The sequence below is a fragment of the Pteropus medius genome, unplaced genomic scaffold (assembly GCF_902729225.1).
Source record: "Pteropus medius unplaced genomic scaffold, Ma_sr-lr_union100, whole genome shotgun sequence".
In the NCBI taxonomy this organism is placed as follows: domain Eukaryota; kingdom Metazoa; phylum Chordata; class Mammalia; order Chiroptera; family Pteropodidae; genus Pteropus; species Pteropus medius.
Genome location: NW_024352783.1, coordinates 273708 through 288920, shown reverse-complemented (window position 1 = coordinate 288920; position 15213 = coordinate 273708). Strand labels below are relative to the sequence as shown.

General features: G+C 53.2%; 2 protein-coding genes across 7 annotated transcripts; one reads left to right on the top strand and one right to left on the bottom strand.

Moving 5' to 3' along the window:
- The first annotated feature begins 2241 nt into the window (after positions 1–2241).
- On the top strand, positions 2242–7134 carry PLSCR3 (phospholipid scramblase 3). 2 transcript variants are annotated; one of them, XM_039847196.1, is made up of 9 exons: positions 2242–2364; positions 2452–2657; positions 2864–3045; positions 3309–3541; positions 3634–3676; positions 3779–3999; positions 4263–4424; positions 6073–6234; positions 6406–7134. In XM_039847196.1, exons 1-9 carry the CDS (start codon positions 2257–2259, stop codon positions 6460–6462), a joined length of 1374 nt encoding a protein of 457 aa, XP_039703130.1. In that variant the 5' UTR covers positions 2242–2256; the 3' UTR covers positions 6463–7134. The 2 variants fall into 2 exon arrangements, with proteins under 2 accessions (XP_039703130.1, XP_039703131.1); XM_039847197.1 differs by lacking the exon at positions 2242–2364 and having other exon boundaries at positions 2564–2657; positions 2868–3045.
- Positions 5019–14937, bottom strand: TNK1 (tyrosine kinase non receptor 1). 5 transcript variants are annotated; one of them, XM_039847192.1, is made up of 12 exons: positions 14573–14937; positions 12860–13024; positions 12612–12682; positions 12300–12488; positions 12012–12167; positions 11608–11891; positions 11078–11351; positions 9575–9669; positions 9075–9257; positions 8777–8856; positions 8141–8439; positions 5019–8059 (listed from the first exon to the last, which is right to left on the bottom strand). In XM_039847192.1, the coding sequence occupies exons 2-12, from the start codon at positions 13020–13022 to the stop codon at positions 7766–7768; spliced, it is 2088 nt and encodes a 695-aa protein (XP_039703126.1). In that variant the 5' UTR covers positions 13023–13024; positions 14573–14937; the 3' UTR covers positions 5019–7765. The 5 variants fall into 5 exon arrangements, with proteins under 5 accessions (XP_039703126.1, XP_039703127.1, XP_039703128.1 ...); XM_039847193.1 differs by lacking the exon at positions 14573–14937 and having other exon boundaries at positions 5019–7879; positions 7964–8059; positions 12860–13586; XM_039847194.1 differs by lacking the exon at positions 14573–14937 and having other exon boundaries at positions 5019–7879; positions 7964–8059; positions 9075–9236; positions 12860–13585.
- Positions 14938–15213: the final 276 nt, after the last annotated feature.

Here is a 15213-nt window from a genome sequence, read left to right as displayed (position 1 = left end):
GGAGGGACTTCTTTAAGAAGAAAATAGCATGTATTAAAAGCAGAATGGTAATAAAGAATGGTAATAACTACATTCCTATCAACAAGTACCTCAATGGAAAAGAATTAAATGCTCCAACCAAAAGACAGAGTGGCTAAATGGATAAGAAAACAAGACCCCTACATATGCTGCCTACAAGAAACTCACTTCAGATTAAAAGTCACACAGACTAAAAGGAAGAGGATGGAAAAAGATATTGCCTTGATGGACCTAGAGGGTATTGTGCTGAATGAAATGAGTTGGATAGAGAAAGACAAATATTGCATGATTTCACATACATGTGGAATCTAAAGAACAAAATAAACAACAAAAGCAGTACTAAATTCATAGATACAGAGTATATTTTGAGGGCTACTAGATGGGGGGTGGGGGATGGAAAAAAAGGCAAAGGGATTAAGAGGTACAAATGGATAGTTGCAGAATAGACATGGAGATGTAGAGTGTAGCATGGGGAAGATGTTTAATAATGTTGCAATAAACATGTAAGGGGGAAGAGGTGTACTAGATTTAGTGGGGTGATTGCTTTGCCAGTTATGTGGATCTCTGATCAATAGGCTGTACAACTGAAACTGGTATATTATTGTATGCCAACTATAATTGAAAAAAAATCATTGAATTGTACAATGAAATTGTCTATATTTCAATAAAGCCAGGAAAAAGAAAAGTATGTAAACCGCTTTGCACAGTGACTGACATAGTAAGTGCTTGATAAACGTAATCATAAGTAAAAAAAAATACACTCCCTAAATGATTCTAACTTGTGGCTAAAGTTGAAAACTACTGTTTCAGTATGTAATTTTTGTCTCTTCTCTGCCCAAACCCTTCAACATTTTCCACCTCAGAATATAATCCAATGGTCTACAAGGCCATATGTGATATGGCCTCCTGTGACCTCTGTTACCTTCCCCTTGCTCATTCCATTCTAGCCACACCAGCCTCCTTTTTGCTCATTGAACAAGTAAGGCATACTTCTGCCTCGGGGCCCTTGCCTTTATTCCCTTTGCTTGAAATACTTTTCAATTAGAAGTCTGTATGGCTCAATCCTTAACCTCCTTTAGATCTTTGCTCAACTATCACCTTCTTGGTGCTGTCCTAGTTCACTCCAAAATTACAACCCCTGCCCATCACTCTTTACCCTTCTTATTCTTCATAGCACTTGTCACCATCTGGCTTCTGATGTATTTTATTTACATTACGTCTTTTCTCCACTAGAATGTAAACCCCAGGATATCAGGAATTTTTGTCAATTTAACTGGTATATATTCCTATTACCTTAAATGCTGTCTAACATACAGTAGGTGCTCACTAAATTTCTGTTGAATAACTGAGTTTCTGTATGTTTGTGTGTTTTAGTGGAAGCTGGTCCATGGTTTAAGCCATGTAGAATCTGAGGCACTTAGGGATACCAGGGGAGAAGTCAGGTACTTGGTCTACAGCAGATGATGACTGAAGCTGTGGGAGCAGCTGAGTAGTCCAGAGGAACACGGACATAGGGGCAAAGGAGCTCCCCAAACTAAGCTTCTCCTCATGCTCATCTTGATAGGTTTCACCTCTATTAACCTGGTCATGGAACAGGCACCTGGGGTCATCCTGGACTCCTTACTGCCACATCTCATTCCTCAGACAAGTTTTGTATTGTCTAAATATCTCCAAAATCTGCCATTTCTGTCTGTCTGCACTCCCCCAGACTACTGCCAACACAGCCTATCCTGGATACTTCCACTATTGCTCTCTACATTGCAGTTTTAATGGTTTTTCTAAAACACAAATTTGACCTTCTCCCTTGGTCTTAAAATCTTTCAGTGGGTTCCATGCTGCCCTTGGGGCCAAATCCCAGCTCCCACAGGCCTTCTGTGCATGTGCACTGACCTCCCTCTCTAAACTCATTTCTTGCTACTCAGCCTATAGGTCCCCAAAGCACAGAACATCCTCATACCTGGGGCCTTTGCTCAAGACCAAAAGGAAGGGACTCCTTTTAGGGGAAGTCTTTCCTGCTGAATGCTCTGCCTCCTCTAATCTCTCTGAACCTAACCCCAGGCACACTCACTAGTGACACTATTTGGCATCCTGTCACAATGTGGGCGCGCCTGAAGGAAGTACTGTCATCTTAAGGTATCTGTGCCGGATCACTGCTGCATCAGAGAGAACAGAGATCGAGGTAGCCCCAAGGAGGCAGAAAAAGCGCAAGGAGCCTGTCCTCGAGGCCAAGGAGTGTAAATGGTGTTCCGCTGCGTCAGCGAGGACCGAACCACCCCTGGGAGGAGGAGCCTGGGGTCTTGCGCCACGCCAGCTGCCGTCGCTTCCCACGAAGGGGCAATGAGCACTGTAAGCCCGCAGACCTGGTGGGGGTCGCAGGGATAGGTCTCAGCCGACTGCCCTACCCTAGCGAGCTTCCTCTCTGGCCTTCTGCAGCGGAACGGAAGAGGCGGGGACGCCCACCATGCGAAAGAGGAGGCGGTCTGGAGTACTCCGCGGGCATCCTTTCTGCGCAAGCGTGCCGCCCAGGCCGGGAGGGGCGGGACTTGGACAGTTGAGGGGCGGGGCCACATCCTGGACCCACCTCCACTAGCTTGTGAGGTTCGGAGTGCTGGGCGCCCCAACTATTCTAAGGGCTTCAGGTGAGCGAGGGGCACAGAGGGGTCAGGAGATCTCGTTCGAGGTCGGGCCATCGGTCTGATCGCAGGTCCGTCTGTCCTGCCGTCTGCCAACAGCTACTCCGCGGAGAATGGGAGAACAAAGGGAGGGGCGGTTCTGGGGCCCCGGAGGGAATCCGGGGTCCCAGGTATTCCGCCCCGCCCGCTGACACTTTCGGTTTCTCCCCGAGTCAGAGGCGCCGCCCAAGAGACCCTGGGCCGGCGCCGGGCGCAGCTGCCTCTCCGCGTTTGCCTGTCCGTCTTTGTGTCTGTCTCAGTGTCTGTCTGGCTGTCTCCGAGCTTGCCTCTACCTTTAGAACTAAGCTTCCCGAACACCGACATCCCACGAACCCTCGCCCCTTCCCCATGGCAGGTAAGTAAGTGCAAGTCCGAGAGTCTCCTTTATACCCTCACAGACTTGGGAACTGGGTGTCGAACGCATCCTCCGGGAATGTGCTCGGACTGGCTGGGTGGGGCCCCTCTTCCTATTAGGCAGCCACCGCCCTGCTCCCCTGCCCCTTCTTTCTCAGTCTCTTCCCACTATGTTTTCCCCGCAGCCTCGCGGCCCTCCGTGGGCTAAGAGGTAAGGTGATGAGGCCGCGGGTCCCTTTCTAATCTATCCCTGTCAACTCACAGGATACTTGCCTCCCAAAGGCTACGCCCCTTCGCCCCCACCTCCGTACCCTGTGACTGCTGGGTACTCAGAGCCGGCGCAGCATCCTGGGCCCGGACAGGCGCCAGTGCCTGCCCACGTGCCCCCTGCTCCTGGCTTCGCTCTCTTCCCCTCGCCCAGCTCCGGGGCCGCGGGGCCTGCTGCCCCCTTCCTGCCACTGCCCGTGGTGCCTTCTGGCCTCGAATTCCTTGTGCAGGTGAGTGGGAGCAGGGGAAGTAGGAGTGACGGGGAAACCAAGGCGTGCAGGCCAGCCAGCTGAGGTGGGTGCGGTCTCTACTCTCTTTCCAGATTGATCAGATCTTGATTCACCAGAAGGCTGAACGAGTGGAAAGTGAGTGGAAAGATGAGTAGATTGGGCCTCCTGACGAGGTTAGAGATAGTGGGCTCTTGAGCAGGGCTGGTGCCTGAGCCTCAGCGTGTCACCCCTTGGCAGCGCTCCTAGGCTGGGAGACAAGTAATCGGTATGAACTGCGCTCAGGGACGGGAGAGCCCCTGGGTCAGGCCGCTGAGGAGAGCAACTGCTGCGCTCGTCTCTGCTGCGGTGCCCGCCGGCCCCTGCGTGTCCGCTTGGTGGACCCCAGGGACCGAGAGGTGCTGCGCCTGCTCCGCCCCCTCCACTGTGGCTGTGGCTGCTGCCCTTGTGGCCTTCAGGAGGTAGGCGAGGAGGGATGGGTCAGGCAAAGGTTCAGTTTAGGGGCAGGTGGGGCAGGCCTAGATGAGGAGGACCAATTATGGAGCAGCACTGGGTATGACGTGTGGGAGTGAACAGTGGGACTAGTGGCTAGTGAGTGGGTGACAAGTGGTCTTGATGAAAGGGACCGGGTCTTGTGAGGGGAGACAGGTGATAGAGCTGGAGCAGTGAGAGCTTGGGCAAGGGAGCCCTGGCTAGCAGTGACCCTGTCTGTCTCCCACTCCAGATGGAAGTACAGGCTCCACCTGGCACCACCATTGGCCATGTGCTACAGACCTGGCATCCCTTCCTCCCCAAGTTCTCCATCCAGGATGCAGATCGCCATACAGTCCTGCGAGTGGTGGGGCCTTGCTGGACGTGTAGCTGTGGCACAGACACCAACTTTGAGGTATTAGGAATAAGGAGAGATTCCTGGCAACTTCATAAATCAAGATGGCAACTTCCATGAAGCAGTATGGCCAACACTTAGGTCAAGACCCTGAGCTCATCAATCCAAATCCACTGTGACTCATACCACATTTCCTGTGTTCCTCCATACAGAAATAGGATGAATCCGTGGTCTTATAAAAGCATGACAAAGAAGGTTTTAACTTGAGGACCAATGCTAATTATTACCTGCAGCCCTGTGTTGGGGGAGGTGGAATATTTAAGGCCAGGCTAGATTTAGGGTGAAGGATGATCATTGAATTTGCCATGGGCTGGACCCATGTGGCTGCTGTGCCACATTTGTGAGCTCAGGCCCTGGAGCAAGCGCTAATTTGTTAGCATCCTGTGGCTTGCCCTGCCAACGTAAAAGTCTAAATGGCTCTTCCATCCTGGAATCCAGGTGATATTCTTCTTATCATACATTCCTTATCACTAACCTAGAGCCTGGACAACCTAAATGGTGATGGTTTCAGGGTGAGGCCTAGGAAGCACCTTTGTTTTAAAAGACAGAGGCACTTTACAGACCCTTAAATTCATTAAAGGATAATTATCGGTACAGATAAGGAAGAGACAACAGGTATAATCCATAGACTTTTCAAGGCATCTGATAAGGTATACTGCCTAAGGTTACTTTTAAAAATTGAGTCACTTTAGTAGCTTGGGGGAGGTTTTGTGATAGGAACTGGTTGAGAAAGAGATAACTTGGTGACTTCTGAATGGGAATGTGTAGACTTAGGGGTTCTCATAGGGCCAGTCTCCCTTTTACATAATTATGAATGGTCCATATTTGGGGCTTTATTTGGGACCACAGGGCTGACCGAGAGAGGCTTTGCTCAGCTTCGGACTGGTTTGTAGGAAGTACCCAGAGCTGTAGGACAGTAGGGGAAGCGGGTGGGAAAGACACAGAAGGAAATCACACTAGTTCTAGTCACTGGAGAAAGAGCATAGGAAAAGAACCGAGGAGTCACTGTGCATTACCACCCACATTGGCTAGGCCCTAGAGAGGCCAATGAAAATCATGGTCCTCAGGCTACTTACTGCTGCCCTCTTCCCCCAGTAGATCAGCTTGGATCACCTCTAGTTGAGGTTCACATGCAGCTCTGGACAAAGCCCTCCCTCCTTTGCAGAGGAAAGGGACCCCTATGTGCAGACAGAGCCTTCTAGGAACCTGGTTGGCTGGTAGGGTGCAGCCAGGATTTTAGCAGCCTCCCTTGTCTTGGCCAAGTTTCATTTAAGGCACAAACTGCACCAAATGTGGGTGACAGAGACTTTGGTAACCAAAACAAACCTAGCAACCAGCCATACACTAAAGAGATTGGACAATATTGTGTATATTTCTCCAACCACTGATGTTCAATTGTCATGTATGGCCCTTTAAGAGCAACAGCAAGAGTCTGGATCCTGATTTTTGCTATATACTCACAGTGTGATGTAAGGTGACTCAGTTTCCCCAGATGTCAGTCACAAAGAAACTCAAGGCTATTAGGAAGATTCACTAAGTGTAAAGCCTACACAGTTCATACATGGTAACTGCGAGAGAGACTGGAGGCAGGTAAGAGCAATTGTACCCACCCTAGTTGGATCCTTTCTTCCTCTCTCCTCCCTGACAGGTGAAGACTCCTGATGAGTCCCGCAGTGTGGGCCGCATCAGCAAGCAGTGGGGGGGCCTGCTCCGAGAAGCCCTCACAGATTCAGATGACTTTGGCTTGCAATTCCCAATGGATCTGGACATGAGGATGAAGGCTGTACTGCTGGGAGCCACATTTCTCATTGTGAGTTGGCTGCGCTCCTTTGTTCCTACTGGAGGCTTGTGCACTTCCTGCCATCCTGATTGGAGAGGGTTAGAGACAGACTTAATGGGAGGTTGCAGTCCAGACCTGGGTTGTGATAGCTGAGCCAGGCTGGCCCAGTCAGATCTCCTGTTGACAGTGCCCTCCCCTCAGGACTACATGTTCTTCGAGAAGCGAGGAAGCGCTGGTCCCTCTGCCATCACCAGTTAGAGGATGCCTCAGGGTGAGGAGATCATCACTTCAACCAGAATTCAAGATAGTCACCTGCCTTGGCCTGGCCCCTCCTCAGAGGCAACCCCTTTACCCCATGTACACTGCAGGGGACAGACAGGGGTGCCTGGGAGGCTGGGAGCCATGATGCCCCATCCCTACTATACTCCCCTGGCCTCCTTCACCTGTGGCCCCCACATAAGGGTATGTATGAGAACCCTTCCCCTGCTACCTCCCACTACTGCCTCCGACAATCCCTTAGCACACAGGCATATTGGCTTTCAAACTTTCCCTACTCACTTCCTCCCACCTCCCCCAGGGTCTCTGCTCTGGATGAGGCCTTTGGAATCCAGGGCTCTGGGGCTTTACAACTGAGCTGGGGTGGGTAAGAGTGAGTAGCCCCAAAGATGGCAGATATAGCCACCCTTCCACACATCAGCTTGGCCAATTACTTCAGCCTCAGACCATGGCACTTGGAGGGGATTCCTATTTCCTCTAGGGCCTAGGTCCCAGTGCCAGCTTCCTTTCCCCACTGGGCCCTGCACATAGCTGGTGCTTGCTGCAGCTTCCTGTGCCTTACTTAACTACCCCTTCCTTCCTTCCTTCTGTGACCCTACAAAGGAGGCTGCATCTTTGTATGTTATATTCATATAAACTTTGTAACTTTTTGGATATTAGAAGATGTATGTAATGGGAGAGGGTAGTAGGAAGAGTTGGTGTGAGAAGAAACAAAGGGAAATATGACGGCTGGGCTGGGCAGGGGCTGGCCCGTCTCATAATCCATGCTGCCAGGATCAAGTGTCCTTGCATCTAAGAAAGCAACGTTCATCACCCATGATGGCCCCGGCCCAAGCCAAGGTAGTTTGGACCATGTGCCCCAAGCCAGTGTGGCTGCTTCCATCATCCAAGATGGCTGTCCCCACAGAGACCAGTGTGGTAGCTAACGGCAGTTCAGGATGGCTGTTCCCATGGTCTAGTATGGCCACTAGATCATTCTCTGTAAGAGCAAAAGCTTTCTGTGGATATGATGTGTAGCAGCTCTGTTCCTTCAAGTCCTCTTGGTTGGAAATGTGGGCAGAATGGACTAGAATGGACTAGATCCTTCCATCATCCAGCCAAGGGAGCTCAAGCCCTCAGAGGCCAAAGGGAGATACTCATTAGTGCTTGACCTTGGGCTCCTCTTGTACCTGCCTATAGCAGGCTCTCTTCATGTAGGAAAGCTGTCAGGACCTTGTTCTAGTTCTTAGTTCCACATGGTCAGGCCCTTGGTGCATGCTGGTGTTCATGCCCAAGAGAGCAGAGCTCAGGGCCGGGCCAAGACATAGCGACTGGCCGCTGAAAGGTCCCACTGGTAATGTTCCAAGATGCGCCGGCAGTCAGCTCTGGACCGGCTACTCAGGTGGAAGAGCTGGTCTACCTGTGGAAGCAGGAGAGAGAGTAACTGACTACCAGAGGGGAGGGGCAGGAGATGTGGGAACCCAAGAGAAGGGTCTGGTTTTACCTTGAGGTGCTGGATGGCAGAAACCACATCTCCCCCAGTGGCTCTTAGTGCCACCTGGCACTCTTGGTGGGTGACTCCATGCACGCTTAGCTCCACCTGCAGGGGACAGTCTCTCTTAGGCTCCTACCCCAACCTTTTGCCCCTTCTGGACAACAGGCCACTTCAGGGAAACCTTACCTCCATAACCCTCCTCTGCAACTCAGAGTCAGGCAAGAGGCCTCCAGAGTGGACGGTGGCTTTGCTGGCTCCAGGTGTACCCATGGGGTGATTATGCTGGGGTTCTCTTTTGGGCCAGGGATGCCGCTCCCTGGGAGGCTGGCTGGGCTGAGAAGAGTTGGAAGCAAAGGGTGGGCAGGGTCGCAGGCCTGGAGGTCCCTGGGGTACAGCTCTGGCATGTCGAAGTTCAGGGGGGCTTGAACCACCCCCTGTGGGGCAGGGGCCAAGAGACAGAACAGATTCCAGACTCTTGGAAATGCCTGCACAGTTGAGAAAGAAACAACTTGAGAGGAAGCTCAGATGCTGGATCCTGCCTGCTTCCCATTCTCTATCTGTGCTGTTGTTAGGTGCAACAATAAGAGAGATGTGCAGAACAGACATGCAGGCCTAGGCAGCTGAAGAACAGAAGAACTAAGAGTTCAGGGGCTGCAGTGGGGAAGTACAGCTGGATTGTCAACAGGCAGAATGATGTAGGGGAAGGAAATTGTATGTGGGAAAATCACATATGCAAAGGCACGGATTTAGAGGAGGGGGCACAATTGGAGGGCTGTTCTTGATCTCAGAGACCCTGGGGGCCCTGCCTCCAACCACACTCACCTTTTATTCTCTGCAGGGGCACATTCCTTCTCTGACCCCGTGCTGGAGGTAGTTCCCGAAGCTTTGCCTTTGCTCTGTCCCTGTTAGAGACAGAGCCCCACCCCACATATCAATGTGCTCAAGGAATCTCTGGGGCTCCAGGACTGAATGAGACCCAGAACGGAAGCTCCATCTGGAAGGCAAGTCCGGCCTCCCGTCTAGCTTCACTCTGGCCCCTCCCCAGGCTTCCCTTCCAGAGTAGTTGCTGAACTTGGTTGGTTCCCCCAGCCCAGCTCTATCCCCGCTTTCAGGTCCTCACCCATCTATGCTTCCACGGCGGTGTTGCTCTACCCGGGCAGGGGAGCCTCTGTGGACTGGACGGGTGGCTGGTGAGCCCCTCATGTCTGCCAGTATCACTGCGGAGGCTGGGAAGCTGCCCACTTTGAATGTGCGACCATTCTGGCCTTTCCAGGTTGTAGAGCTGGGGTTGTGGGAAGAGGCACTGGTGAAGGGGATGAGAGCAAGTGGGGGCTGGGCTCCTGCTGCATTCAGGTCACAAGTTGTGTGCCATGGAGCTACATTTGTCTGGAGGAAGGAAAGCCTGTTTCTCCCTAACACAAAAGGGCTCTATAGGCTGTGGTGGCTCCATCAGGGAGGCCAGGACTGTAGTGGAGCTCTCAGGGCCCAGTGGGGAGAGGAGGAAATGAAGTAGAGGATCAGGGTTCAAGGAGCTGGGGAGAAGCAGAAAAGGGACCCGGATCAGGCAGGTTGAGAGGTAGTCTTCTTCCTGGGGATGTGTAGGAGACATGAGGCCCTCACCTGCCCTCGATGATAGTGATGGGATCACCAGGCTCCATCCTCAGTGCGCCTGGCTCTGTGACATCCCTCACACAACGTCCCTCAGAAGGCCAGGCCTATAGAGACAGGAGGAAAGTATGGCTGGGCTTGTGGCCTGAGTCAGAAGGGTATCATGGGAGCAGGGAAGAAAGGAGATTCCTCTCTGTTTATACACTAACCAATCAAACCCATGCTAGGTGTGTCCTCTGTCCTGGGCCTGAAATGGGACTGTCCCTGTCTCCCAAGTGTAGTCCAGTGGGGGAGGCAGAGCTGGATGCCATGTCAAGCTGGATACAGCCCAGGGGTCAGGGAGCAACAAAGTGAGGCCTGTCTCTACCTAGAGAGATCAAGGGGAATGTCATCCGGTATGCTGCTTTTATTCCACACTCGGGCCCATCATGTCTGCCTCCCAAGCACCTCTAGAAATTTTCCATTTCTCTTCAGCCCCACTGTCTTGACCCTTATTCATCTCACTTCTGCTTTACAGCCATTGTCACCTATCTGATCTTCCTATCTTTAGTATCATCCCTCTAATCCAGCAGTCCCCAACCTTTTTGGCACCAGGGACTGGTGCTTCTATAAGAATCTAATGCCTGATGATCTGAAGTGGAGCTGAAGCGGTGATGCTAGCGCTGGGGAGTGGCTGCAAATACAGATGAAGCTTTGCTTGCTTGCCACTCACCTCCTGCTGTCAGCGCAGTTCCTAACAGGCCACGGACAGGTACTGGTCCGCGGCCCAGGGGTTGGGGATCCCTGCTCTAATCCATTCCTGTACCAAGCCAGAGTGATATGATATGTAAAGTAGGCTTGTAACTTCCCTAATCAAAACTCTACCATGGCTCCCAGGTGCCCTCAGTAAAGACTAAACTCCTTTAATAGTAGAATATAGTGATTTAGGGAATAGATCTAAAGTTAGACTGACTGGTTCAGATCTCAACACCTCTCAGTGTGACTTTAGGCAAGTCACTTAAACTGTCAATACCTTAACTGCCTCATCTGTAAAATCAAGAAAACAATGACCTCACTGGGTTGTTGTATTTAATGAGTGAACACGCATAAGGATACATGTAAGGCACTTAGTACAGAATCTTACACAGATCAAGTGCTCTATATGTTAGCTCTGATTATCATGCCTTACAAATCTCTCCGTGGCGCAGCTCTGAACACCTCCACTGCCTTAGTTGCTTGTACTCCCTCCTCCCATGCTGAACCTTTCCTCTGTCAAATACTCACTGCAACCTACTGTGCTCCCCCTTCTCTGGCCCAGCCCCGGCCCCCAACCCTTTGGCCTGCATCTATGTAGCCCCAAGGTGCCTCCCCAGGGCTCTTAGCACCCTGCAGGAAGAGAATGAATCTGTTTTGTTCAGAACGTGGTCCCATACCCCAGCCCAGGAGTCAGTATTTGTTAGTCTAGTGCATGGAACCCTGGGAGAGGGAATGGAGGGAAGAGAGACTGAGTGTATTTGGGGAGGAAACGGTTCCCACCTCTTGCAGCAACTCCTCCAGGTAGGAGAAGCTAGGCCTGTCAGCAGGGTGGGGAGCCCAGCAGCGCAAGGCGAGGGCATAGAGGGCCCTTGAGCAGAGGGGAGGCCTAGGCAGCCGGGCCTGGTCCTTCTCCAGCCGCTGCAGGATGAGGTACGGCGGGACCCCGGACCAGGGCTCCTCGCCCCCGGAGAACATCTCCCATAGCGTCACCCCAAACATCCACACGTCTGACGCAGAAGAGAAGGCCCCCTGGCGCAGGCTCTCTGGAGCACACCTGCAGAAGTAGAGACAGGAGGCTGGATATCTGCCCCTCAGAACTCTCACCTGTCACTGAGCATAGCCCGCGTTCCTTCCATCGTCCTCAGAAGTTCTCCTTTCCAAGCCCTTCCAGACCTGCTGACTCCTCCGGGCCCAGCCTCCGTCAGAGGACCAGTTCCCTCCACACCGCCGTTAGCTTCTCCCGCCCTCCAGAGCTTCACCCTCTAGCCCGCCGGGGCTCGGAGACCAACCCACACGTTTCCGCCTCTCACCAGGCGTAGGGGATGGGGCGGGGCCCGCCCATGACGTAGCGGCCCCGGGCACCGCCCAGCGGCCGCACCAACCCGAAGTCGGCCACCTTGATCATGCGCGGTGAAGCCAGCAGCAGGTTGCGCGTAGCGAGGTCGCGGTGCACCAGCCCGCGGGCCCCCAGGTACACCATGGCCCCCGCCAACTGCCGCAGGAAGAGACAGAGCAGGGTCACGGGCAGCGGGGGTGTAGGGGCCGGCGCGGTCAGGCGCGCGTGCAGAGAGCCCAGCGGCGCCAGCTCCATCACCTGCGGAGGGAACAGCGCCTCGTGAAGAGTAGTCTGGCCTCATGGAACTCTGGCCTCCCATCCTCCTGTCGCACTTCAGCCCCGGGACTGTCCCAGGAGCCAGTGTCTGGGTATGCTCACCATCTGCAGAGGCTGGCCCAGTACGAGCCCATGCAGACGCAGCAAGTGTGGGTGCTCCAAGTTCATCATGACAGACACCTCTCGCAGAAAGTCCCCCAGCTCTGTGCCCACAGCGCCTTCGGGAGCCACCCGGAGAGACTTGACAGCCACTGAGACCTGGGGGTGGGGGAGGCACCATCAGGTACCCTAGGGAACAGCTATGCCAGGGCCAGAGCAGAGAGGGCAGCAGAACACAGAGGCGGCAGCTGGCTAGGTAACCAGAATGAAGTAGGTTCCCTGGGTACTCACACTCTGGCCACTAGGCAATGTCCACAGTCCTCGGTGCACCACACCAAAGCAGCCGGAGCCTAGCAGCTCCCCTCTGCACACAGCACCATCTGGGATCAGACACTTGAGTCCCCCCTCTGGCTCAGGGAGGGACTGAGGACTGTCTGAGGATGGGGCGGTCTCCTGCTCAGGGACAAAACCCCCAAGGATCTGAAACAAGGGTGGGAAATCAGGTGTGTGGAACCCTACATACCCATCCCTGCCACTCAGCCCTCCCCATTTCCGAGTCTAAGCTGCCCTTTAAGCCTCTCATCCCCACCCCAAAACACGTACCTTGTAGACCCAGTTCTTAGGCTTGTGCCCTGAACGATGCCTCTTCAGAGCCTCAGCTAGTCTGCGCTGGGCTGGGGAAGGCCAGAATTAGAGGGCTGGGGTTGTATGGGGGGCGGGTGTGGGGTTATATGATGCAAGGGATTTACAGGCAAGAAGAGGGCTGACGGGGGGAGGAGAGGAAGGGGGCTTGCAACTAACAGGTTGGGGAAGAAGAGACCAGGGCCTCACTCAGGGCAGGGGTCCCTCACCAGGGCGGCCCATGCCAATGCTGTCCAGGTCCTCAGGTCTTACAAACTCAAAGTGCTCTGGTCGAGTAACATTCAGCTCCTCAAGGATGGGTCGGTAAAACTGGGCCAGCTGGATGTCCCGGAGTAACCTCAGCAGCCACAGGGAGCTTGCCTCTGGGAGCATGTCTGGAGAAGGAACTCCTAAGGATGGCACACTCTCCTCCAGACTCATAGTCCAGGGTAGGCACCTGAGACCCTCAGACACGAGAGGAATAGTTGCCAGCTCCACCCTCAACCCATCAGAAATACTCAGGTACAGAAGGAGAGACGAATTAGAGTCAGCCAGGTATCCTGCCACTTACACACACAAACCCCGGGAATAATGCTCCCAATGCTCAAGACTGAGGTCCTCTACCCTCCTCACCACTGAGAAACCTACCCTCCTCATGCTTGAGATTTTAGCACTGAAGACTTCAGGCATGTTGCCCTGCTCACTCTTGGGATATTATGGCACAGTGCTCCTATACCCCTAGGACACCCAGAGACACTGCAGACACTGCACACATTCACTCATACATCTGAGACACTTCATACACACGAGACATTTTGACCTACCACATACACACTAGAGATGCCCAGATGTGCTAACCATACCATATCTCAGACATGCAGGTACTCATACACATGCATGCACACACATGAAGGTACACTGCCTCCCACACCCAGATAGACTGCTATATATACACGTGTGCGTGTGCGTGCGCACTAACAGATATGTTACAAAAGATGCCAAAGATGCCAAAGACACCCAGATACATGAGGTGTTCTAGTATGCTGCCATAAAACACCCAGGCTAACTGCCACATACCCTCTCACATACATATACTTGAGACAGGGCACTTCACTACTTCCAAGATAACACCACCCCACACATCTGAGATACTAAGGTCCACATAAACACACAATATGCAAGACATCAAGGTACAGTGTCCACAGATACCTGAGTTCTACAGGCATACTGCCCCCCTCAGCCCAGAGACATTCATGTCATTGCCTCTTCTACACATGACAACAATATTTGAAATCGGGTGTTTGTGATCTAAACTCAGGTATTGCCTACAGAGGAATCCAGGCTCCCAGGTGCAGAGTCCCTTCCACAACCACCTGAGCTCAGCTCCAGGTATGGAAGAGACCTGCCTGCACACCTGAGTCACTCAGTTTAACTTAGCTTCAAGCCGACTCCACCAACCTTCACAAAATAACAAAATAAAGCTCTAGGTGCTCTGGGTGCTGGCTGCCAGCACAAACAAACTCTTCCTTACACACTACTGGACACACACACACACACACACACACACACACACACACACTTAGTTAAGCCGGAAGGAAGCAGAGGGCCCCAGGCTGGGCCCAGATGTGAACCCGGAGAATGGCTAGGAATTGGGCATGAGCAGGGCCGGGGGGAGTATAAAGCCCTCGACTCTCGGAAACGGGGACCTATTGCAAGGTGAGAAGAAGAAAGCATCAGAGGGGGAACAAGAGGAAACGCGGCCACAGAAGGGAAGGATCGAGGAGAAGAGGGGAAGGACAGGGGAGAAGGACCGGCCGGAGAGGGGAAGGGAGGCTGGCAGGCTCCAAACACACAGGCAGACCACCCAGAGCACTGACAGCCGGCTGCTCTGCCAGCTCTGCCAACTCCAGCCCGAGGCTCCCCCTCCTTTCCAGGACCCTCACCTGGCGAAAGCGGAAGCAGCGGCTACAGGCCGCCCAGGCAGCCAGGACTAAATCCTGAGAAGGGCGGGACCCGAAGCCGCAGAGGGCGGGGACCTGGCAACTGGCCCTGGCTGGCCAGCCTCTGCGCCCCCAGTTCCCTAGTAGGACAAGGTGAGGATTGCGAGGGCGGGTTGACGGGTCTCTCCCCTTGCCATGCCAGACCCTGAGCAACCTCCCTTCCTCTGTCCTGTGCACGCCCTCCTTCACCCCCTCTCTCCACTTTTTCAGCCTCTTTCCAGCTTTCTCTAAAAACTTTTCACCCCTTCCCAGACTTTCTCCTCTGTGTCCTGTCCCCCCTACCCCAGCCCCTCTTGCCAAATCCTTCACCCTTCTCAACCTGAACCCCACCCCTTAAGTGAATAAGCACCTGGTGGAACTATCCTACCCAGGCACTGGGAAGATAAGGCCAAACAGAACATAGGCCCTGGTCCCTTAGTAGGGAGAATTTCCTAACACTCTAAGGGAGGAAGGCCTGTCTTCCTGGGTGCTTTGGAATGGAGCCAGGGCAGAGAGGTGTTAATAGTGGTGCAGAAAGTCAACCCCAAGCCCAGACAGAATCCAAGATTGAAGCCATTGTTCTTTTCTCAGGTCTGAATTTAGAG